This window comes from Thunnus albacares, chromosome 23, assembly GCF_914725855.1.
Source record: "Thunnus albacares chromosome 23, fThuAlb1.1, whole genome shotgun sequence".
Classification (NCBI taxonomy): domain Eukaryota; kingdom Metazoa; phylum Chordata; class Actinopteri; order Scombriformes; family Scombridae; genus Thunnus; species Thunnus albacares.
Window position 1 is genome coordinate 2,881,028 of NC_058128.1, and position 26,544 is coordinate 2,907,571.

At 37.4% G+C, this 26,544-nt stretch overlaps 1 protein-coding gene across 1 annotated transcript; it reads left to right on the plus strand.

Moving 5' to 3' along the window:
• The first annotated feature begins 92 nt into the window (after positions 1–92).
• On the plus strand, positions 93–26,544 carry LOC122975606 (myelin regulatory factor-like protein). Its single transcript, XM_044344123.1, has 25 exons — positions 93–332; positions 3,596–3,746; positions 5,622–5,715; positions 6,265–6,326; positions 7,020–7,473; positions 9,218–9,409; positions 9,514–9,709; positions 10,604–10,680; positions 11,620–11,730; positions 11,808–11,898; positions 11,992–12,192; positions 13,264–13,372; positions 13,480–13,589; positions 14,698–14,843; positions 16,609–16,770; positions 16,867–16,938; positions 18,301–18,347; positions 18,791–18,952; positions 19,071–19,118; positions 19,900–19,984; positions 20,618–20,692; positions 21,420–21,531; positions 24,483–24,554; positions 25,461–25,549; positions 25,723–26,544. Coding segments are annotated over exons 2-25 (2,841 nt in total). The 5' UTR covers positions 93–332; positions 3,596–3,673; the 3' UTR covers positions 25,724–26,544.

Here is a 26,544-nt window from a genome sequence, read left to right on the forward strand (position 1 = left end):
CGCACACACACACACATACGCAGGTGTGTAATCCGCCTGCGTCAGGTGTGTGAACGTCTTCTTACGTTTTCCTGTTCAAAGCTCAAAGTTCAGCTGATAGAGACGATCCACACAGACGCCACAAACAAGAGGAAGAATTATCCAAAAAGGGAACGTTTCTCTCAACTGAAACCACAGAAGAAGATCAGACACATCTAATGGAACTGTGAGGAACTAAAACCTGAATCTGAATCCATCCTCACAGATGGATTGTACCGGAGGACAAGCAAGTCAGATAAATCACAGATCAGCGCTGACTGACTGACTGGCGGCCATCTTGGAAAGACAGGCAGGTGTGTTTGAACAAATATGTCCGCTGCTGATCCGAGATGCAGAAACAACGACTTTGTTATATTAATCATGTTGCAGTTCAGATGTTTTCAGGTGAATTATGAAGGAATAAATCAGAAAATCTGCATGAAAACAACAACATTTCATAAAAGTTTGTTAATAATGCAAAAATAGTTTCATAAACACTTCAGGATTTTAGGAAATACTGATGTCATGGGTCCAGGTACAAACTTCAAAAACAGTTCATAGTAATACTTTAAGTCTTCCTATTAAGCATTTATAAGCAGTAAGCAAACATTTAATAAATGGTTTACATCACACTGAAATGTAGTTAAAATTACAGTCTTGGGCTGCAACTAATGATTTTTTTCATTATCGAGTATCAATTATTTTCTTGATCAATCAATTAGTTGTTTGGTCTATAAAATGTCAGAAAATGGTGAAAAATGTCAATCACTGTTTCCCAAAGCTCAAGATAATCCTCAGATGTCCCGACAACCAAAAGATATTCAGTTTACTGTCATAGAGGACTAAAGAAACCAGGAAATATTCACATTTAAGAAGCTGGAATCAGAGAATTTGTACATTTTTTTCTCTTAAAAAATGACTCAAAACAATTGATCAATTCTAAAAATAGTTGACGACTAATTGTTTTATCAAGTAATTGTTGCAGCTCTAATCACATCACCATCAAATGGAAATATTCTACATGTCTCGTGCATCATTTTATTCAGATTTCCCCAAAATTCAGCCTGGCAGTTGTCTGGAAACTTTGGGATCTCTGCAAGGCTGGTTTACCAACCAGGCAACTGCCCAGATGCCCCAGAAGCTCCAGGTTTACTCTACGTTATTTGGGTCTACATAATCTGATTAATCACACTTTACAGTAGTAAATTAGCAGCAGTATAATCCAATCTAAACTCTGATAGGTCCTCCATCTTCCATCTTGTGGTCCTGGTCTTGAAGAGGGACTCTGTGTCAAAATCTAGTCTGAAGACTTTAATAGTTTTAGTTTATATTGAGCTCATTTGTTGTTAAATTGTGTTTTATTAAACTGCACACAGAAAACTGAGGGACAGGTCATATTACTCCATCATAGGAGTGCTGTGCGGCTGCAACCAGCTATTATTTTCTTTAAGAATCCATTGATTGTTCTGTGTATAATGAAAATCATTGTTCCCTGAAGCCCAGGAGAACATATTCAGATGACTTGTTTTGTCAGAAAATCACACCATTCCATTTTCTGTGAATGGACTAACAGCTCTACAGTACTACCATGTATAGTGGGGTTCAATAGGGGCCCAACAAAGTTTTGCCCCTGGGCCCCACAGGAGGTTCATAGTCCTTCACTAATAGGAAATTCTGAGAGTTTGAACACAATTCGGACGAACTATGTGAGTTCAGAAATATGGAGCCGCTAGAGTGACTCAGCTAGTTTACAGAAATGTTTCTTGGAAAGTTTGATGCAAGTTGAGAGAAATAGAGACGACAATTTTCAAAGAGTGTACACAAAGTATATTTGAGATTTTACAAAACATCAAAAAAGGATATAATTGTTACATGGTTGGGTAGAAGTGGTGGAAAGTATATTTACTCAAGTTGTGCACTTTCGTGAATAAAATTTTTTGGTGTGGCATGTGTAGGCCACATTGCTGCATTAAGGCACCAACACCACTGGAGAGCTGAAAGTCAATTAAGCAATTAGTTGATTAGAATAGACTTCATTTATTTTTATCAAGCACGTATACAAAACATCATCTGGTTCAAGCATCTCAAATATGAAATTTCTACTTTTCTCTTGTAATTTACAGTGTTATATTACTATTTATTAAATATTTGATGTTTGGGGGTTTTAGTGTGTAGGTCAGACAAAACAAATGTTTTAAACACTTCACATTGCTCTGAAAAAATGTGACAAAAAGTGATTTTCCACTTTTTCCTGACATTTTATTGTCAAAATGACTCATCTAAAACTACAAATAATTGTTGGTTGCAGTCTTAATTGCTAATAATACTGTGCTTTGCATAATTGTACTTTACTTGGTTATTACAATTTTATACTCCTTTATGGAGGCAACTATTGTAGTTTTTACTCCATTACACTTACTTGGTAGCTATAGTTACTTTAAGATTTTTAATACAAAACCTAAAATCCACCTCTAAAATATAACACATCGTTCAGTGGACATCTCCCTTTTGTCTCTGTACTCTTACTCTGTAACTGAGTCCTTAAAGTTGTATTTTCTTTTTTTTTAAAGTTGAAAAAGTCTGACAGAGTTTACTTTACATTTACTTTTGATATGTAAGTATATTTTGCTGTTATTCTACTTAAGTAAGACTTTGAGTGCAGGACATTAACTTATAATGCAGTATTTTTAAATTTTTTTACATTTCTCTCATACTTTTACCTAAGTAAAGGATCTGCGCACTTCCTCAATAACTGTTGATTACAGTCTTATACGTAGATGGAAAGACCTTGAACGAACTGATAAAATCATCACGACTGTGAATATATATAATAAATAACGTATATATAAATATATAAAGTTATTTGTCGGAAACCTCATTATCCTCTTTCTGATATTTGCTGAATCGTGAACTTTCCTGTAATTAACAGCTATACAGAAAGACTAAATACATTTTAGCATCTGACTTGCTGTGTACTCACGAAAAGACGATCATTTTCATAACAGAAGGTTACTCTACAATTAACTGGAACTAAGCACATATTTCTTTTAAAGAACCTTCAAGTTCCTTTCTAGTAAATCATCAGGAAGCTACTGTAAGGGACCTGTAAAACAAAGTTTTTCCCAAATGATTCACACGTACTGTGTAGCTAAAAGGGTAAAGGGTTACGCTTTGATCTGTCAGAGGTTTTAACCTTGAACTTGGCATCAGTATCAGATCTGACTTTATTTCAACATCATAAACCTGTGTGCTTCCCTGTTTCTTCATCTATTACACCAATAGTGCAGTCCTGATATGCAGCTCTGTGGCGGAGCATAAGAAATATCCAAATTGACAGCAACATGCACCTCTTTTATAAGGAAAAAGTCAATATCTTACAGCTTGTTGAGGGAAATTTAATTTATATTATATAATGAGAGAAGTTGCAGGATTTCCCTTTTGTATTGTCATGTCAATTCACTGTTCAGGATATTTTTTAGTTCTTATATATTATTGTTTTTCTCTGCTTTAGTAATGTTCCGTTATTTTTAAATTGTCTTTAAAAGCTCTTTAAATTTATTCATCTTTCTTTCCTCAGCCCTGCAGCAGCAGCTCCAGCCGGGGCCCCTGCAGATCTCGCCTCGCTCCCCAGCCACAGTGCCTCCTGCTGGGCATCATGGAGCCTGGAGCCGGCCGGCTGCCCGTCCAGGTCCTGGGAGAGAATGAGGCGCTGCAGCAATTCTTCAGTGGTGAGCCCAAGATCAATCTCTTTACATCATGTCATCTGCTTATATTAACAAATATGTTTCAGCAAGGTTTCAGGTGTTCTCAAGGATGTTTCAAAAGGTCTTAGGGAGGTTAAACAGGTTTCAAATAAGGTTCTGGTGGTCCTTGTGGAAGTTACAAGAGACCTTAAGGTAGGTCTAGTGGTCTTTGAGAGGGAAAAAGTGGTTCTTTGCGTGGTTTTAGTGATTTTTACGGAAGTTCTGTCGGTTGTTGAGGAGTTTAATTTTGTTCTAGTTGTTTTATTTGTCCTTGGTGAGGTGGTGGCAGTGATTATTGAAGAGGTTCTAGCTGTGCTTAAGAGGTTTTAGGTGATCCTGAAAGCGACTCCAGTGGTATTTTAGGATGTTTACATGGTCACTGAAATTGTTTGTTTTCCTTAGGGTGTTTCTGATGATTCTTGAGGTTTCATTGGTCTTTTGTTGAGGTTCATCTATCCCTGATAAGGTTTCAGTGGTCCTTAATGAGGTTCAAGCTATCCTTCAGGTGGTTTATGGGGGATTTGAGGAGTATGTAGGACAGTAGTTCTCTAAAAAGTCATGGCATTCGCCCCAAACAATATCTACAACATGAAGTGCATTTTTCTTGTTATACATATTGCTGATGAGTTCCCGTCATGCAAATATAAAATTAGGTGGTTCCAGTGATCCTTGAGATCACAGTGGTCTTTGACGTGGTTCTAGAGGTTCTTGAGTTGGTTGTACTGGTTCTTGGGGAGGTTCACTTTGTTCTTGAGGTGATACAGAGTCCTTGATGAAGTTCAAGGGGTCCTCTAGAAGGTTTGAGTAAAGTGGTCCTTAAGGTGATTCCAGAGGTTTTTGGAAGGTTAATGTGTCCTTGAGGTGGTTCTAGTGGTTCTTGAGGAGGTCCAGGGATACTTGGGGAAGCTGCAGTTGCCCATGAGGTGGTTCTAATGGTCATGGTCTTGAGAAAGTTCCATGGGTCCTTAGAGATGTCCAAGTGGTGCTATTGATCCTTAAAGAGGGCATTTCAGTGGTTCCTGAGGAGATGGCCCTTGAGGTAGTTCAAGTATCCTTGAAGAGGTTCTAGTTGACCATGAAGCAGATCAGTTGGTTCTTGAAGTGGTTTCAGTGATCCTTTAGGAGATCCTTGAGGAGGTTCCAAAAGAAGTTCAAGTGGTTCTCAAGTGATTTTGGAGGCTTTTGTAAAGTATTTCTGACAAAAAAGCACATTTGGAAGAAAAAAAATGAATAAATGAAAGTAGTATGTTCTCAACTGAAAATGTATAAAAAATCGCAAATCCAAAAATGAAAAAAGAATCAAATTCCTGAATTTATTCAATGACTTCTTTGAAACTCAAACTTCACAAGTGGCAGGATGTGCCAATGAAGTTCTCTGATTGGACATCTCTCAGATCCAATCACAGACTTGTTGACTCCTCGCAGTGACTATTTTTCAACAAAGGAGGTTTTTTTTCAATTACGCATCTCATTGTTTGTTCTGGTTATTCAACCATGAGAGTTTCATGTCCATCAAATTAAAATGCTAACATCAGCTGACATTAACAAGGGGACAAATGAATAGGACTGTTAGCTAAACTAATATATTGTAACTTCTGACCAACTCTCACAGAGTTTTTTAGTATTATTAACTTGTATTTTTAATTTGATCTGCATGTCATTTTAAATTATGCAACAATCAAAATCTCTCTCTGATTTTTTTTTTACAATAAAAACTCATCTAATACTGGCAGCAGGTAAACAGGCCACAGCAAACTGGTATGTTATCTAGTCCCTTATCTTTATCTGAATGTTAAGGTCAAGAATGGTTATTACATGATTACCATGTGCATGTGCGTGTGTGTGTGTGTGTGTGTGCAGGTCAGGATATGAGTGGTGTGTTGGATAGTTCTGTTGCTGTGGATACGAGCATCCTGGAGCAGTACCTCAGCAACGACATGGACCCTAACAACTTGTAAGAGTCACACACACAATGCAAATAAGAATAAAATAATAAATTCAAGTCACAGAGATGCCCCCTTCAACCTGTCTGAGTCCACTCCTGTCTGCTGAGAATCAATTCAGCCAATTATTGATTAGTTCACTGTCTACTAATAATGAATCATGGAAAAGACTTCCCTGAATGTAAATCCTCATTTTAACATCATATTTTAAAATTTTAGGTTTATTTACCCTGTAAATTATTTACATTGTTGCAGAAGTAAAAAATGTTTATGTTTTTCAGCATTAAAGAGGAAATATGTAATCAAATGTAAAATGTGAGTGGTTAAAGACACAAAATAATAGTAGTAGAAGCAGTTAGAGTGGTAGCAGTAATATGTAATGTTATCCTCATTCCTGGACACAAATTGTTATACAACGCACACACATAAAAATAGCTTTGACCTAGTTGGTTATCTGAGTAAGGGTTGTAAATACAGAACGCCGTCGCTATTTGTCAGGTTCACAAGTCACTACTCAGGTCTCAAATGTTGTTCCATTGTTTCTCCAAATTCTTTCCCAGCATGCTTCCTGAGTCTCCTCCTGACTCGAGCTCAGAGGCCTGTTCACCTGCACAGATACCAGGTAACCTACCTTCAACCACTTATTACAAGACTAGTTTCAATAAAGGATAGGGTTTTCCAGTCTGTCTTAAAACAGCAGTCAGGTGTCCATATGAACAGTGAAAGAGGTTTTCCTCGCTGTAATCATTCCTCCTGTTCATACTGGATATTAAAAGATCCCCTTCAAATGTGCTTTCAATGTAAGTGATGGAGGCCAAAATGATAATTTTATTGTCATTTAAAAGTCTCTGTGAAGCTTATATGAGGCTTCAGCAGTCTGAGTTAGTCACATCAAGTGGATATCTGACACATTTACAGTCTTTTTAGCATCAAATTCCCTCTTTGTGTTTCCTCGGACAGTGTTTCCCCGTTGAGCTGCGGTGGAAGTATAGTGACAAAAAGAGGGACTTTGGCACTAAAAAGACGTTGAAAGATATCTGCTTGATTTGACTCATTTGGACAGCCGTCCTTTAGGTTCCTGAAAAGTGAGTTACTACTTTCATTGGTACTTGAGAAGGAAACAGTTTGTAACTTCTGTGTAAAAATATCTGCTTTAAGTGAAATAAAAATCCAAGAAAATATTTCTGAGCATATATAACTTTTCGCCATCAAGACGTTTGTAACTGCTGTTTAAAAAATTAATGTGTCATGACATTGAAAATTAGCTAATGAGGTAAAACTTTTGGCTAATTTACTGTACGTCTTTGATTGGTAGACTTCCACTACGAGCCTCCCTATTGGTCCAACCAGCAGATTGCCCGGCAAGTGTTCCAGCCGACGCCACGGCCTTCTGCCTCCTCGTCCTGTCGCTTTAAGGATCGAGGCTCCGCTGCCATCCACCCTGACCTGCTGACCCACGATCAGCTTCGCAGTCTAGGCCTCACTAACACTTACATCAAGCCTGGGACCTCACCTGCCCCACCTGCCCCACCTGCCCCACCTGCTCCACCTGACCCCCTGCACCAGCACAGTCAGCACTCACCTGAACACATACATTACCTGAATCCAGAGAGCTGCTCACAGGTTTACACCCCGCCCACGCCTCCTTCACCGCCCCTGCCTCCATCAAACAGCTACACCATGCCATGTGCTGGTTCAGGCTTGGTTCCAGGTTTAGCCCCGCCCTCTTCGAGCTGTCGGCTGGGCTCCGCCTCCACACTACACACGTGGTATGCACACCTTCAGCATTGACAGTTTTGTGACTATTTGTCCTTACTAAGTCAGTTTTTGTACTTTTCACTCAGCTAAATTTGGCCGCCAACTGCTTAGCCTTTTGAATTATTTTCAGTTTTTGTTTAAACTTTAATGATACTACAGCTATTTGCATAAGAGGATAAAGAAAACATATTTGTGGAAAGAGCGTCTAAGATTCAAGCCTCTGCATGAACGTTCACATGGAAACAGTTGACGGACAACTGAGACATGCTGTCAACTTCCGTGGTATGCTACAGACCTCCAACTTTTTAAACAAGTCAAGGGTATCAACCATTAGTGATTTTAACTGTCTCTTTAAAACATTCAACGTACAGGACAGCCCATCATGCTGTTAAGTTTGGTCTCCACTCAGAAAGTGGAAAATAGTTAGGCTAGCTTGCTGATATTAGCACTGATTTCCACTAGACGTTACGTTTTATTAATTTAATATTTTGTATTATATAATTTTATAACTCCTGCTGAGTTTTTGGCTGCTCTTTCTGTGTTCATCCACTATTATAGAAAGAAGGTTAAATGAGTGTTAGTCTTGGTGATGGCAAATGATCAGACTGTGAAAACTCACCGTAACAGGTAGTCATGTATCATCAACACTTCGTACGTTCCTCTGTGAATCAACTCTCAACACCGTGTGACGTACAGAATGCTGAGGTTACAGACTCACCGTGCACAATTTTATGCATTGTCGGATTAACAGTCATTCATTCTAATGGAGGGTGAATGGCTGACAGTAATGGATTAGTGCCCCCTTGTGGCCAGTGGATGCTCTAGCCACCTAATTACAGATACCTTGGTTTATTCCAGATCTAGTAAGTAATATTTTGGCTTTATTAAGACAAAAGAAAACAATTTTAACTTATATTTTCTACCAGTAAAAATGTAATCATGTTTTATACTTGTGGTGTTTATGATGATTCTAGAGTAACATGCCATTTTTTTCAATCCAATCCTCCCAAAATGCTCATGATCACATACTGTACATACTAGCCATTTACCATTGTTGTACCATTACTCTAATCATTAGAACCAAGCTACACAAACCATTTTGGTCGTATTAAATATTGAAGGCTTTCCTCCATGTCTTGTGTCAGCAGAACAACAGAAACAGTTCATCAGAATAAGTTGTGCACATAACATAAATGCAGCTGAGCTGGTTGATTGCCTGTACTGACTGTTTTTAGTTCCCACCCACACAGATATTGCACCAATTAACATACCATACTCATCATTTGGTACCAATAATTCATGCTGCCTGGGAAACACTACTATAGGGTGCACTACTACTGCAGAAAAACATGTAAAAACTTAAATTGTAAATAGTAATTGCAATTTTGACCAAATTGGTACAGATGTCAAAACAAACACCAAGGAGACATATACTGATTCCTTAGCAAAACTTAATTTTAGCTTTAGTTTGTCTTTAATAACCGTATGGTAACAGTTGCGTATCTGGTAGAAATCACTTTAGGACTGTTAGGTAGTGTAGTTCATCCCCAGGAAATCAGAATTATCTTCAGTGGTCAAAAAATGATGGCTATCACATTTCCTGGTTTTACAATGAATTGTAATTATATCTGACATATTTAAATAAAAATGTTTCAGCTTAGTGACAATCATCAAAATTTAACTGACAAACAGACAAAATATTGATTCAGTCGGTCAGTAATTGGCTGTGAATTCATCTGTCTTGTCCTGCTTCAGCTCCCTGGAAAGTAAAAAGAGAAGAAGGTCTGAGTCTGAGGAGCCTTCGGCAGGAGTCGACATGTCCTGCAGTGAAGGTGACGGGACTCGTGGTGGAGGGGGACTGAGTCTGGGATCCTTCCAACTGCTGACATGGGAACAGTACCAGCCAGGAGAGTGGAGCGCTCTGTACGACAGCAGCTACCAAACACTGTGAGAGCAAAACCAAGCAAATAGATGTTGAATTTCTTTGTCTGGACCAAAGTGTTGGACAGAGTTCAATTTCAGCAGGAATGACTTTCATCCTGTGTCTCCAGGTCTCCTCCTGCCTACCATGTGGACACAGATAAAGGCTTCAACTACTCTGCAGTGGACGAGGCTTTCGTTTGCCAGAAGAAGAACCACTTCCAGGTCACAGTTCACATTGGTGTGGCCGCAGAGCCACGATACATCAGAACACCGAGTGGGCCGCAGGAGGTCGACCACTTCCGGATAAAAGTATTCGGGGTCAAGGTGCGTAGGAAGTGTCCTCACTCATTGACCAGAAAGTATGATTCAGAATCATGCACTCTGAACCAAAACTAGGATTTCCTTACATTTCCAGAAATTATTTTGTTAAAGGAACAGTTCAGGAAATGTTCTTTGTTTTACCCAGTCTAAGAGAAGAGGATGGATATCAATTTCATCTGTGGATCTAGTGCAGAGATTGGTCAAAGACAGGTTGTGTTTAGCCTAGCTTAGCACAAGGACCTGAACCCTCCAAATAAGGAGTGCAGAGTGTTGCCTTTCACGCTCTCTAAACATACCTCGGACCATGTGCTAACAGGGCCGGTATCATTATCAAGTTACATTAAACTTAGTGAAATATTGCAACGATAAGCTGACTCAGTGCGAGTCCCGGAGCCGGGGAGAGCAGCATGTGAGCCAACTGTCAATCACAGCTGTCAATCAACATCCAAATGGCAGACATTAAAGCTACTATAAGTCTTCAAATCTTATTAACAGAGCAATAATTTCCAAAATGACCACCGGCACACTTATTTGAGGGTCTGAATTTAGAGATTGAGACCATTGAAAAAAGTATTGACTTAGTATTTGTGGAGAGGAGTTGAGGCTTTTTGAATGGGAGTCAGTTGGAGCAGCTAGCAGCTGTCGGTGGCACATTAAGGTCACAAGTCTTTGATGGACTGGTTTAGTTAAGGCTAGTCTACAAGATACACCTTCATGAAAATAATATTGATTTCCTCACAAGGGTAAGACATTTAAAAAGATGCTGTTTTACCAAAATGTCAAACTGATACTATCAGACTTCAGATCTGAAAAACTTCTGAATATTGTCACCATTGGGAAACACAACCTGCAGCGGGTGTTCAGTATCCTTTATCCTTTTACCTCTCCTCCTCACAGCTAGAAGCTCCCACCAATCAGGTCACCATCGAGCAGTCTCAGCCCGATCGCAGCAAGAAACCCTTCCACCCTGTCAGGTAGGTAACCGTAGAAAAGTCCCCACACTCACCTGCAACCAGCTGTTTATAAGTTCAAACTCTGCCTAGTTTGGCCCAATTTGGGACTATCTCATCCATGGCATGGGAGACAGTCATGGACCTATACCAATAGACCAATAGGAAGAGGCTGTGTGCTGCCCTTTGTTAGAAGCGTCCAATTAGTCATCATTCTTGAAGTCATTTCTATTGTAAAAGCAAAATATTCAGTTTGAAAACGGCACATTTGTGTGGCTTCAAGTATGTTTTCAAGTGTGGCTTCTTCCTTGCATCATTCTTGTGTGTCAAGCCAAAATTGACTCATTGTTGCCCCCCTTGTGGCCAATGGGAGAAAAGCATCTGGTAACCTCATTAGTTACTGTTTCTATGCCTGTCATGCTTTCCGTTTAGTTGAATATGATAACAGTGGCAGATTTACCATCAAAATTCTTAGTGATATTTGAAAGAATATGTCTTTGATTTCAGATAGAAGTTGACAAGAGCAGCTTTTGCTCGCTCAAGTTGTTTCAGATAATGAAGCTAACATTGGCTTGATTGGCTTTTTTAAAATACCATCTACAGCTGACTTTTTTAAAAATGAGAACCTAGTAAAATATTCTAAAACATGCACTTGATGGCTGAATACAAAGACTAAGGATTTAGCTGCATGTTCCAAATTAAAAGTCAAAATCGTTGCCAGTTGATGATCAATGCAGAGAACATGTCAATGTTAAAAAATAGTATGTAGAGAAATCCAAACCTTACATACCTGCTGTACCTAGTTATGGTTGTTAAACTATGCTTGGACAATTGTTGTTCAGTGAACTGTAAATTGCTGAGAAACACATTTGCAGTATGTTTTTGCTCTAAAACATATTTGGACAAGCTACATAAAGGTGCTTCCTGTCTGATACCATTCAACACAGTCTATATTTCCTTCAGGGTCAGTTTGCCCAGCGGCAAAATCACCAAGGTGACACTTGGCCGACTGCACTTCAGTGAGACGACGGCCAACAACATGAGGAAGAAAGGCAAACCCAACCCTGACCAGAGGTGTGTGTGAGTGTACGAATGAAAGAACAACAACAAGAGAGGAGCTACATGCTAACTGTGTCTGTATGTTTGTGTAGATATTTTCAGATGGTGGTCGGTCTGTACGCTGTGGTAAAAGAGGAGACTTTCCTCCTGACAGCTCTGGTGTCGGAGAGAATCATCGTCAGGGTAACGACACTGATGTTCAACCAATAGACTATAAAACCTCCTTAGTGTAAATAATTAGCAGAAACACATAAATCCACATGTTTTTTCCTGCAGGCCTCTAACCCCGGTCAGTTTGAGACAGACGGGGACCCCCTGTGGCAGCGTGGGGCGGTGCAGGACGCGGTGGTCTGTCAGGGCCGAGTGGGCATCAACACCGACTCTCCTGACGAGGCATTGGTCGTCTGCGGCAACGCCAAGGTGATGGGCACCATCATACAGCCATCAGACTGCCGTGCCAAGCAGAACATACAGGAGGTAAGATGATAAAACAATATCACTTAAATAATTTATGACAGCAACTGATTGGAGGCCTCCATATTTGTTAATTTTATGCTCCCCAATGGAGCCAGAAATACCTACTTTCTTTACAAAAACATCAAAACAGTTGAACTTTTGTTTGACTGCATTGTAACATGACCAGACAACATATTGTGAAAACCAATCAAATGTACTTTCATGCACCTACTGTCAGTATCAAAGATGTAAGAAAAGCTAAGAAATGATGGGAAGAAGATCTAGTAAGAGACTTGAGAGAATATACAAGGAAAATACAGACGCACTAGTTTATCACACTGATACAACAAGCTAAATATAATTTATAAATGACACCAAAATGTTGCAAAGGATGTGGGCTAGTGAAAAATATGCTGTAAACACAATCTGGGAAAATATAACTACAGAAATTGAAAAGAAAATATTGCAAAGCCCTTTATTTATTTATTTATTTTGTAGAATTTGTATTACTATTAATACTAGAATACCAAAGGTCATTAGTAAAATTGATGTATATTTACCTAAAATTTTAAGGATTTCTCCTTTGAAACTTAAATTATGGTTACAGAAATCATGTCCATGCATCCATGACTGAAAAGAAAATGGGGAAAATTCAAACCATAGAGAGAATTACATTTAAGTTAAGAGAGAGAACATACATGCTTGAACTAAAGACCTAATAGCTTAAAAAAAAAAATGTGACTCTTGGCATCATCATGTATCACATAAGTTTATTTTTCAACTAAAAAATGTCCAGATCAATACATATCTTGGTCACAATTAGAAAAAAAAACATGCTTATCAAATGCTTGTTTGTATTACATTATGAGTTTATGTCAGAAAATCAATTAATATATATCGTTATCAGCTTTTTATTAGTCTAGAATATCCAGCATATTGATTTTTAAACTCTTAGTGTGCTATCGAATTGTCTTGAACAAAGCAATTCGAATACTGACTTTGAAACACATATTTTAGATTGACTACAGTTCTTATTGAATTTGACTCATTATATCAAAATAATAAAACCTCTGCTGTCTGTTTGTCTTTCAGGTCGACTCTGAGCAGCAGCTGAAAAGAATCACTCAGATGAGAATCGTTGAGTTTGACTACAAACCAGAGTTTGCTTCCACCATGGGAATAGACCACACCCACCAGACAGGTAACTGACCACACTGTTAAAAATGAATATTGATATCCATGAGTGTGCGTTAGTGTTTACATTGTGATTCTTTTGAACAATAACAACATTACTGTTTGATCTTTCAGGTATATTAGCTCAGGAGGTGAAGGAGCTGCTGCCGTCAGCGGTGAAGGAGGTCGGAGACGTCACCTGTTCTGATGGAGAGAAGATTCCTAACTTCCTCATGGTGGACAAGGTATATTCTCCTCCCTCCATCATTTCTGCCTCCAGACTGTGTTATTTTACCTTTATTTGATAATTTTGTTTGTGTTAGAGACAAATAAAAGTTCAAACAGCAGAAAATGGCATGTTTTAAAGGTCAAATGTTTTAGCAATTTACACTTGACTGAGGTGGAAAAGTTAACATATCAATTAAAACGAAATGGAAACGTCACTGAAGAGCTGAAAACATCAGATCTGTGTGAAGCAATGAGGAGACTGTAACCTTCCTCAAATCAATACATGAAACAAACAGAAATGTCATATTTCCATCATGTTTTCAACATGGTTTTCCATCGTTTGAGCTTTGACTGCTGCTCTTTTAATGACGGTTTAACGGCACCGACTAGAGAATTAGCACCATCAACTGTTTATCTGCCAAGATTCACATAACGGCAGTGGATTGGAAAAAGCATTCATTTGAATTTTCTTTTGCTGATATTCTGGAAATTTGGTTAAAATTTGCGTTAAATTTGGATGGAAACCTGGCTACAATCTCTTTAAATCTACATACTATTTCAGGTTAGAATCGCTCTGCTACACTTTTAGGTTTCTTTAATCAGTCTGAAAATGTCGACTGCATTGTTGATGTCATTGTTTAAAGAAGAAGATAATACAACAATTTATTTTAGCATTGAGGTTAATTCTAAACTGCGGGGAACACATGTCTGTGATGATATTTAAGGTTCACTCACTAGCTTTTTCCTGTCCTTTCAATCATATTTCATAGTCTTTTTCAGCAAATGGAACTTGCTCAGGTGTCATCACATGAACTTCCATCCACATCCAATACTTGAGACAATTTGAAGAGATATTCCCCTCATAAACATGACTACATACTTAGATTTTATGATGAGCAAATTCCATTTGCTAAAGAAGGTTGGGAAAAAGCTAGTAAGTAAACCTTGAGTTTACAATATATCATCACAAACATTATTTTTGTTGAAATTCAACAACTACAGTTACCAAGACTCTTAACAATTACAAGTTGTTATTTCTCGGTCCCAGCAGGATACATAACAGAGAGAAGCTGTCTACATGCCTCTGATGCCCTCTTCCTCTTCTTCCTCCTCTTCCTCCTGCAGGAGCAGATCTTCATGGAGAACGTCGGGGCGGTGCAGCAGCTGTCGAAGCTCACCGACAATCTGGAAAGTCGAATCAATGACCTGGAAGTGTGGAACCGCCGACTGGCCAAACTGAAGAGCCTGACGGGCAGCCTGCGCTCCACCGGGTACCTTCATCCATTCATACATCCATGTATTCATATATTCATCTGTCATTATAGATATCACCATTTACAGGGGTAATAGAAACACCTTGCAGTAATTTCCGGTCAGTGTTGGGTTTTCTATATGGTGATGTTTAGCAAATGACAGATACCGATCTTGCACCGTCAAACTGACATGTATCAGAGGAAAAGGCTGTTAATAGCATTCAGCAGTCTATAGCTAGCTTAGCTTGCAAGGTTTAAAGATTAAAGAGCTTAAAAGTTTACCTGCAAATGTCAAGATTTGCCACTTTGGATACTGATTATTGTGGTCCTTTTTACTTCAATGCCAAACTGAGATCCAACAAGGAACTAAAGGAATTAGTTTTGTAACTCTGACTGGACTTTAAGTTTAGACGTCAGTATACTCCAACAGAACTGTTTGTCGGACGGTTGAACAGCTTTCTGATGTCTGATTTGTATTTGATTTTTTTAAAATTTTGGTAACTTTCCAAAACTGTCAGTCCAACATTTACACCCACTTCACGCAGTGATTGGCCAGCTGTGTGGAGGTGAGAAAGTAAAAGTGTACAAACGACTGCAACATGATAAATTCCTTCCAGCATAGACTGTCTGAAAATGCACGTTGTTATCTCCATATTCACATTACTGAGTGTCCCCCCTCTCTATGACAGCCAACTTTTTACCTCACCTTATAACTGTTTAATGGTTTAGAACAGCTATAAACACTTTTGCCTTCCCACATGGTTGGATATCACGTCATACAAAGTGGTTCTTTTCTTGCATAATCCAACCTTTAGTCTCTAATCCTCTCATATAAAAATCATGTACATTAGTGGATGAGGTAGCATTGTAGAATAAAACTGGCTGAGGTAAGAGTGGAGAACTTTTTAAGATGTTTATGTAAGTGCAGTTCAGGTTTTACTGTATACAGTGCTGTGGAAATGTACTGATGAAGTGAATGAATGTGTGTGTGTGTGTATGTTGCATAATGGTGGAATTACTGTGTTATCAGTGCATCAGTGTAAATCACAGTTCAAGGACAAACTGAAGGCTACTGTGTGAAGACATCCTCCAGTTTTAACAGACTGGTCTGCTGCTGTGCTTTAGTTTGACAGTTTGCCCCCCCCCCTCTGTGGCTTGTTGAAAGGCATTGTGGGAAATGTAGGCAAAGAAAACAACATAAGGGAGGCTGCAATAAAGTTGGTTCACTTCTTCAAAACAACATCTGAACTGTGCTTTCAAGTGTTGATAGTTTATTGATACAATTATTATGTTATCTGTTCATTATTGGTTAAAGCTCCTCAAAAACCATTTTAATACATTATTTTTATAATGTTGCCATGTAGGAATTACATTAAAATAATTTATATTATAGTGTCTGTAATAGTAAATTACTTATTATTATTGGCTTTCTGCTTTGTTGCTGTATAATTTAGTACAAGGAGCTGTTTTCTTTTTTATAACTTGCTTTCTTTTGTTGTTCAGCAGCTGGTTTTGCTGAATCTGTGCTGCTGAGTATCTGTCTGCTCATTTGCTGGACTTTATTTGACTGTTCTGTGATTATGTTCTTTTTGTTGTATTTTTGTAAACTTATGTGACTCGTTGTGTTGCAGTTCAAGAAATTATTTTTCAAACTCTCAAAATAATGGAAATTGTTTGGAATTGTCCATCACCGCTTTTGAAATTTGGTAAACAAAAACAAACAAAAAAAATCCATCTATCAGTGATTTCCAAATAAATGTGAATTTTGTGTTTTCTCCAAAAGGATACCCAGGAAACCCAGCAGTGTGTCGACGACGCAGAGTCCTGACACATGTAAGACTGGGACAGTTCAGAAGGAAGGCTGGAGTCAGAAGTACTGCCACTGTCTGCGACATAAAGTCTTCCAGGCCAGTGTCTTCACCCTGCTGGCCACCATGGCTTTGTGGTGAGGCATGATGTCACTTCCTGTTGTTCTACATAGTGACAATATAAGAAATGTAGGAATTTAAAACAGTTATGGTGTGTTTGTCTGTATGTGCAGCGTCATCTCCATCACCGCTCTGTACCTACTGAATTTGAAGGAGGAAGACCTTGGCGCCTTTCCTGGCAACAGGTAAACAACCGAGCCTTTTCACTGTCCAAATACAAAACACAAAGTACCATTTATAACCCATTTAGTTACAGCCTGGCAATCACCAAATAAAACCTAGCAACCACTGAATATTCCTGAGCAAAAACCTTGTAACACCCTTACAACCATTCACAGTGTCTTAGTAACACCTCAGAAACCTTTCCCATTGGACCAGCCCAGTAACACCCGACCATTACCTTTATAACCTCAAAGTAACACTTAAGTAACCACATAAAATAGCCTAGAAACACCTGTAACACTCTAGCAACTTCCTAGTGACCACTGACATTCACCTGGCAAACACCTAGTAACACTTTACCAATATTATTCTTCTTTTAACCAATAACCAGTCACTTGGCAATCACCTATTTACACCATACCATTAGTATTCCCATTGTCACTTCTGATAACCGCTTGGCAACCACATAGTAACATCCTATCAATAGTATTCCCATTGTAACCACTAACAGTCACCTGGCAACCATCTAATAACACCATTCTGACAGTTGACCCTCCAAATCAAACCTTAGCAACCAATGATTGTCCTATTGGATAACACCCTACCATCCCCTTTGTAACCTCAGAGTAACTCTCTAGTAACAACATACAGTCCTCAACTTTGACCACCTCTAAATCCAGGTAAAAACTTTTATGATTATGTTCTGCACTGCCTTTGACTGACCTTTTTCTTTACCTATCTTGTATTTTACCTATTTAATTTCCTTTAAAGCGTTTATTTTCTTTTAATTTGAAGTTAATGTTTTTTCTTAGCTGTTTTTATTTTTAAAATTGCTTTAATGCATTATGTAAAGCGCTTAAAATCGCCTTTTAGCAACATTCTTGCAACCACTGACTTTGCTGTTTTGTGGCAACCGGCACGTAACACCCTCACAACTACCAAGTAACATCATAGTAACCACTGAGTCACTTTACAATCACCCAGTAACACACTACTATTAGTATTCCTTTGTGTAACCTCCTCCTACCTGGCAACCCTTTAGTAACACCTTACCATTAGTATTTCCTTCAACCTCAGAGTAACTTCCACAGACACAGTCTCCTTGCAACACCCTAGCAACAGTCACTTGGCAACCTCCCTATCAAACCACTGGTAGTTCCTTAGCAACCACATGGTAACACTATTATAAACCATCTCCCCTCTCTGAAATTTTAAACACAGATGTTATCGGTGTAGTTTATTTGCTAATTTTGGTTAGCTTGTTAGTCACCAGCTCAAAGGCTGCCTGTGACATTTACAGAGTTGTCTTCTAATGACATAATGACTTAGTTGCAACAGTGTTCTGTGTGGCGTTGTTTGTGCTGATTGTTGTTTCTGTCTGTTAGTAACAACAGCATGGTTCCTCTGCACACTACAGCCTGGAGCAGCACAGGTAAACTTCAGCCTTACAACACTGACTGTGTTTACATAAAGGATGTAAAGCTCATGTTTATAAGTATAGTCGAGCAGTCAACAGGTGTCAGACTGCAGCAAAATCCAAAGTACACTGTTTGCATGGATTCAGTATAATCCCGAGTCCAAAGTAATGTCAGATAACCACTGAGCATTTAAAAATAGCCACTGATTAATGACTGGATTGATTCATTCATTCACATACTGACTACTGCTAACTTGTGTTTCATATCATAGAAGATTAGAGCCACTTGTGTTACTTAAATTCTGAGATTAATCCCATAAATGTGAGCAAATTCCAGCTTCTATCTTAAAGTTGCAGTTTCATCTAAACTATTAGCATCAATGCCAACTGTAAAAAATAAAATAAACTGGTGTCAGTAGCTATTTTTTATCATTTTAACTCTCACTTCTCTTCTGCAGTCCCGCCAACCAGCCCACCAGGCCCCTGGCCCCCAGACGTGGACTTCTGTGACCTGCTGTACTGTGACCAGGTGTACTGCTGCTCCTCACCAGCAGAGAGCAGCACTGAATCCAACGTCACCGTCACTGAATCAGCAGGAGCAGAGGAGTCTGATATTGCAGGTAACAGCAGCTCACTGACCTACATGCTTGTTGACATTAATGTATACACATAAATACAAAGAAAGAAAGACAGTCACTGATTTCTGTTTTAATGTTTGGTGTGTTTTTTTCCCTGCAGACAAAAGAAAAGAAAAACTTTATCACAAGCTTAAAGATGACAGAGACTGTGAGTGTTTACTTTCCACATCTTTTAAAATAAACGACCACATTGACCCTTTGACAGATCATTGTGTTCAGTAGATATGAAGAGGCAGAGACTGATGGATGCCATCCTGTAGCTTCAGCTCTCGCCAACAACAACTACAAGCCAGATTGGGATGAAATTTGATGTGATGCCCTGAAGTTTTCTCTCATACCACCATCAGACCAATGTTACCCAGAATTAAAATTAAAAGCTAAAATGATTATTATATACCATCATACTTACCTCTCAGGATAATTAAGTCATAATTACATGTTAAAAATAAAAGTTTCTGATCAAATTCAACACAAGCAACCTCTGAGGGCAGCTAGTGGGGCTTTAGACTGTAAGTTTAAAAGTAAAATAAATGAAAACAACTTTACATTTATCATGAGAGCTGAGCTTCAGGGAAAGAGCTCTGTTATGTTGGTGTGAGGACAGAGACTGGACTGATGAAAACAGAGATTGACAGAAGAATAATTGGCACCAACAGTCATTTTTAAAGCAAAAATAGTGAAAAAATGCTTAATATTCTCAGCTTTCAGCTTCTCTAAAAGCAGGATTTGCTTCTTCTCTGTCATATATAATAGTGAGCTGAACACCTTTTGGCTTTTAGTCAGACAAAATAAGACATTTGAAGACGTCACCATGGCCTCTGTGTAGTTGGGATTGGCATTTTGACGATGAAAATAATTGTTAGTTGCAGCCCTGAAGCACTGGAAAACACAGCATTATATTTAAATGTGTTCTTCTTTCTCCCTGTCAGGGACAAACACCACCATGAATTATTTCATGATCAAAGAAAATCAGCAGATAATTGACAGCAGATACTGTCTAAGAGACAAATGTGGGTAAGTAAGAAAAGAAACACACTGGAAATGTAGGACAGGACAGAAAAATATCTCCTCAAGTACAACACAACTCTGAAAGAATAAAATTTTTTAAAAAAAATACATTTTTAAGATGAATAAATCAATAAAATTATAATAAAACAGTGAGCTTTTAAAAGAAATATACATGCCCATGCCCTGTTTTTATTATAATTTTATTGATTTATTTATCTGAAAAATGTATTTTTTTTATTATCATTCTTTCAGAGTTGCATTGTCTCCTTGGCTTATAGCTTTATACACCAGCCACTCTATATACAGGTTGACCCCTCTTGTTTCCGTGTTGGGTAGGGGTGGGAATGAGGAGTTTGAGTTGGTTTGCTTTTTAAATTTAATTTCAGATTTTTGTCTTTACACTGAAAATAAACTTTACGTTTTTCCTGCTGAAGCCAGTTGGGACAGCTCAGACTTTTCATTGAAACTCTCAACAAGTTTACAGGTGTAATTGTGGCCTGAAAGTTCTGAAAAGTCACTAATTAGCCAGTCAGAGTCAGTTTGAATCACATACAGAGAAAGTTGTCTGGTCAAAATAATGCATATTTTTCCTCTTGATTCCTCTTGGAGGACTGATTGATCTCTTTGTGTTTCCTTTAGGCCAGGTAGATACATCTTCAGAGTTCCCATCAGCCAGTTTGTCCCAGTCAACATGAGAGTCACCCTGCTCATGAAGTAAGTACTGACTGACCCACCGCTAATAATACAGATAGACATTCACGTATATAAAAACACACTTTTACCTACAGTACATCATACTCAGCTATATGTGAATTTAAAGTAAACAATCACTTCTGCAGGAGAGGTAGGACAGTGAAAGATTGCGTCTCTCCTAAAAAAAAAAGTTGAGACTGAATGAAAAATTTTAACCCTTTCAGATCACATCCCTAGTCGTATAGTGCACTTTTTTCACAATATATGCCAAAAAAATGCAAAAAAAAATCAATTTCTTGGTATTCTTATATAAAAATTCAACTGACAGCAGTAATCATAACTCATAATTTAGCTAACATCGTCATCCATCGGCTTACAGGGTTTATCATATCCTGTTATAAGATACTGTACAATACATTCATTTCTTGTAAACATTGGCATTTTTTAAAATCAAATTAGCATAGAATTGGGACGCACTAAAAGCTAGTATATGCTCACTTAACCATAGCTGTGTGGTTGCTAATGCAGCTTATTAGAACACTAGCTAACATAGCTAGTTGAAATCACCATTAGCATGCTATCATTAGCATGAGTGAGTTTGCTAGTTGATGCTCCTGCCGGCTCGTTAGCTTGCTGACAGTTTGTGTTAGCTGAGCTCCTTTTTCTCAAGTGTTTTTTGTGTACAAACTAAAGCTAAAGACATAAATGAAAAATGATCTCATTAACATATATATTTATTTCTGTGTAGTTCTACAGAGCTGCTGGTGGTCCATCTGTGTAGTTTTGATGAGTCAGTGGCCTGCTCTGCTGTGTTGGATATAAACACTGTGACTGGGAGCAGATACCCCTCGAACACACAGGTAAATATTAACTTTCACCTACAGTACAAAATACAGTGTACTCGGTGCTTATTTACTTATAAGTATACAATAAAAAATTTTTTTTAATTCTCCTCAGTTTCTTATTACATCGAGTAAATGTTCCTTTTAACAGGATATTTTAATGTTACAATGACAATTTTTTCTTGTAATTACTACCTAATTATTCACTTTACAAGAAACTTGTAAACAACACTTGTTTTAACAACATTATAATTTTATCTTGTTATATCATGAAATTTTTCTTATTATTACACAATAACAACATATCTCATTATATGATGAAAGTTTTCGCATATTAACAAGTTCCTTATTGTTATAACATGTTATTTTAATGTTATAATGACATATTTTTCACTTTTATTAGAAACCTTTCTTGTTACAACAAGATTATGAAAGTTTTCTCATTATTGCACAATAACAACAAATCTTATTATACAGTATGAAGAAAATATCAGATTAACAAGTGCCTTTTAACATTATAACAAGATATTTTCACCCTTTACTGACTTATTTTCTTGTTATTACTATCAAATTATTCCATTTTACAAGAAAATTTTCTTATTATACTAACATATCTTGTAATATCATGAAGCTTTTATCATTATTACACAATAACAAAGTATCTCATTATATGAAGAAAAATATTTCTACCTCCTAATGACAAATGTTTCTCGTTATTACTACCACATTTTTCCCTTCTCTTGTTATAACCAACACATTTAATTGTGTTGGTTATAAATATTTCTCATTATTACACAATGCAATCATATCTCATTAAAACAAGAAATGTTTTTACATTTACATGACATACAGACAGATTTCATTAAAACATTAAACTTTTCCTCTTACAATATGATAAGTTTGAGTGTCGTTATAACCAGAAATTTCCATTTATTGTAAAAACAAGAAAGATCCAGTCAATACCTAAAGACAAGACATCGGTTAGAAAAACTGACAATAGTTTGATTAAGTTTTATTTTATGTTTGGGAGGATACACTGAGAAAGTATCATCCATTTATTCATCCGTTATCTATACCCACTTAATCCGTGCAGGGTTAATGCAGGTTTATTTGGCTCCCTGTGGTTCTATGAAGTTCGGATGGAGTAAATATTCACGTGTTTTTGTCTCTATTGGTGTTCGTCCATTGTTTTTGTCTATTTGTGTCTCAATGTGTGTTGGTTTGAGGGTCAGTGAGGTTCCAGTCTACTAACTCAGTTACCATTACAGTTAATAATGCAGGATGTGTGGGGAAACACTGATGAATAATGGATATCTGGCAGGGTTTCCCTCACATCAGGATGACAACATGCTAATCACAGCCACACTCACACTAATCCAGTACATGTACACCAATCAGCATGTTACTGGAACGTAGAGAACACAGAAGAGACTGTATAGTAGACAAATGCACTCGTATAATGGGTATTTTAGGCTCATTTGATTGGTCGTTTTTGCCGTTGTGCTTTAATCATGATTCCAAATGGTTTTGTCTGTCCCAGTTCCTGCTAAAAGTGCAGATTGTATTTTTATTTTACAAATACTTCTTGGGGACAGAGCTGCCCAGAAGCTAAAGTAATTCAGCATGTGAATATTTTAAAGTCCAACTGAAATTAAATTGTATTTTGTTTTCTACCACAGCAGCATATCTGCTCTGTAAATCACTTGTCCTGTGTTCTCCTTTAAGAGAAAATCAGACACCAAAAGAGAGAATTTTATATTTAAAAAACTTTCAGTTTCAAGATGGAGCCACATAATTTTACATTAATTCAGTGGAATACTATTATTTGTCTACATACCCGGAGTCCTAATTTCCATACAGCAAATCAAATGTTGCATAATGCGATGATGTCATTCTATCATTGGCAGAGCAGACAGTCACACTGAGCCTGATAGCATCCTGCTACACAATAAAAGAGCCACAGACTCTGAACAACAACCCACATTAGCTTTCCTGCTAAAGTCTTCTTCTTATCACATGAACACACATCTTGTCCTGCACCTTAGTTTGTTGAAAGAGCCACCAAACAAACATTCACCGGGGATAAGTACACCGCTAATATAGGTTAGCAGGCTAGATAGCTAACTAGCTGCTCCGCTGCAGCACATTAAACAGCATGTAAACATACCTGCAACTGTCACTTTGGATATATTAGATGCTGGTTTGATCGTTACAATTCAAAATCCCGACAGTCTGTCCATGATTTGTAGCTACAGCACTTTATTCACTTTGTCTCCATTCTGCATGGTGTAACACCAGCCTGCTAGCTAATGTCAATCAAACACAGACATTGACACTTGCTATTATCCCCAAAGACCTTTTTTCTTCCATTTAATAATAAAAAACTATACGTTTAAAAAACTAATTGACATTATTTTTGACTGCAAAAAGAGTTGACTGAATGTGATTTCAGTTGGACTTTGAATGCCTTTCCCTTTATTTGATGTCATGAAGAAGAAGCTAATGCTGTGTATTGTGATATTTATTTAGAGTTGAATTGAAATTAACAGCAGTTTAAGTGTTCCTCTTTAAATCCAAAGAGGCACTATGCAGTGTTTGCATCATATCACCGCCAAGTGGGGAAAACTGTTCATGTTAGCCTCCGACTTGTAATTCCTGAGTCAAAGATGTCAGAAATTTCTCACAGCTACGATATCTCCCACTTGGTGAAAATAACAACAGAGGTGTCATCCATCATTACTGTCACAAAAAAATCCAATATTAGCAATAATAGAATCAATTCAGTTAACAAACCACTACAAAGTAATGTAACAAAAGGATGTTTATCTAGCAGGCTAGCAGAGGACATAACTAACGCTCAAGTGGAGATAACGGGAGGTTTTTCTTTTTGTAGAAAAATGGGCTTTTGTCGGACAAGCCTTCAACTGATCTTTGTGGTTTGGTATTTCTCTGTTTGTCTGTCTCTGCAGGGAGAACACGAATGGCCTCTCCACGTGGCTCGTCTTTATCGCAGCTCTTATCACTTTCGCTCCGCAGTGGCCGTAAGGAAATTATTTTTCTCTTTCTTTTGTCTTCCTTTCATGAGACGTAACACACAATGACCTCCTTGGATTTATAATCAGTTGTCTGTTGATGTTTTGAAACTCATCATAATTCACATGTTAGTTTTAAAGCATCAATGGTGAGATTTTGTATTTAAAATACAAGAAAATCACACTGAAACTTAAATAGTCCCCAAATTAATGCACAGTTTCCTCCTGTTTTAGTCATTTTTGCTTAAAACGACAGTGACCAGCTATTCTAGGAAATTACTGAGCCTGTTTTTTAAATCAAACTATATATTTGTGAGATGTTTTTAAAAAAATTACATCATACAAATTTTGAGCAAATTTTAACCAAATTTCCTGAAAATTCAATTTAGTGTGTGTTTGCATCCACTACTGTTGTGTGAATATTTGAAGATAACAGTTGGTTGTTGTCATTGTAGAAGAAGAGGACACAAGATGATGTCATTAAAAGAGCTCAAACAATGGAAAACCATGTGGAAAACATGGTGGAAATATGACATTTATGTTTGTTTCCTGTATTAATTTGAGGAACGTTACAGTCTCCTCATCGCTCCACACAGATCTGATGTTTTCAGCTCTTCAGTGATGTTTAAGTCACATGATTCATGTATGTCATCATCGCATTTTGCTTTAATGTGCAAATTGGAAACGTGAATAAAAACGAGTGGATGGAAACGCACCTACTGACAGAGTAGGAAAAAGAGAGTATTAGGAGACAAACTAACATATTGTTGGTTTTGGTCTTTTCATTTGATTAGATGATAATAGAAAAAATACAGAAACACACCAGCATTGTCCCTAATCTTCCAGTAGATAATTTAAGAATTGTGCTTTTATTTTGTAGTATTTATTCATATTTTCTTTTAACTGTCTCTCTAGGGTCAAGCAGACTGCGATACTGACCATCACTTCCGGGGGGCGCTCTTCACCGACTACCACTTCCACTTCTACCGACGCTGCACAGACTAGTAAACACATTTACTAGTAAACACATTTACAAAGACAGAAATGAATATTTGCATTTCACACTTTCCCACACGAATACAATAATCTGAAACACCGACACAGAGATATATCATCACTTCCTGCTTTTATTTACTTAAATTTTTGTGGTATCTTTATATTTTTCCTGCTTCGTTAGAGAGAGTTCAGGTCGTAAAGATGCAGACCAACAGAGCGACATCACAATAATTCATTTCATCAGCATCCTGCCCTCAAAGATGAATCAAAGACTAATTTTCTGCACTTCAGACAGAGAAGTTATTGTGGTAATTATGTACAGGAATCAGTAAATGGAACTCAGATACTGATTTTATTCATTTTTTAAGGATGTTAACATGATTCATTTACCTGAAAATTTGAAAAACTGGCTAATTAAGTGGTACTCCTTTCTGTTGGTCTTTGGTTTTTAGTTATTATGAAGTTTGTAGATTTTTGCTGTAAAATACTTATGCTTATGGAAGAGGACTACATCTATGTGTATCTAAAATAATGTGAATTTTTAGATTACCCTCTCAATTTCAAGAAGAACTTTGAGAATTACATCACAATTCAACAAGATTCTGACATTTTCCTAAAATTCTGAAATTAAACTCAATGTTTACTGAAATTGAAGACTAACAAAATTAAATCATAATTCTGGAAATTGATTTTCTTATCTGAATTTGATCACAAAACCACACTGAATTACAAAATATTTAAAACCACAAATGTACTCATGTTAAAAGAAAATTGAAAAGCCTCCTATAAACTAAGAACAGTGGTCTGCCTGGTGCAAGATGTTAAAATTGCTTGTTAAAATAATAATATTGATGTGGTTTGAGTCATTTCTGAGTGTGAAACTGTGAAATGAATCTTTTCTATGAGCTGAACTGAATGTGACTCCTGACTGCTCCACTTCATGTGAAATGAAAGCTAATAAACAGTGAGGTCAAAAAGTTGAATAAAATGTTTAAAAGATGTA

What these genes read in the sequence shown, in the direction of transcription:
- LOC122975606 (XM_044344123.1), top strand. Translation starts at nt 3,674, where the DNA reads ATGGAGCCTGGAGCCGGCCGGCTGCCCGTCCAGGTCCTGGGAGAGAAT. An exon ending in CGGAGAGAATCATCGTCAGG is followed by an intron (nt 11,899 to 11,991) that starts GTAACGACACTG and finishes TTTTTCCTGCAG; the next exon opens with GCCTCTAACCCCGGTCAGTT. An exon ending in GATACCCCTCGAACACACAG is followed by an intron (nt 21,532 to 24,482) that starts GTAAATATTAAC and finishes CTGTCTCTGCAG; the next exon opens with GGAGAACACGAATGGCCTCT.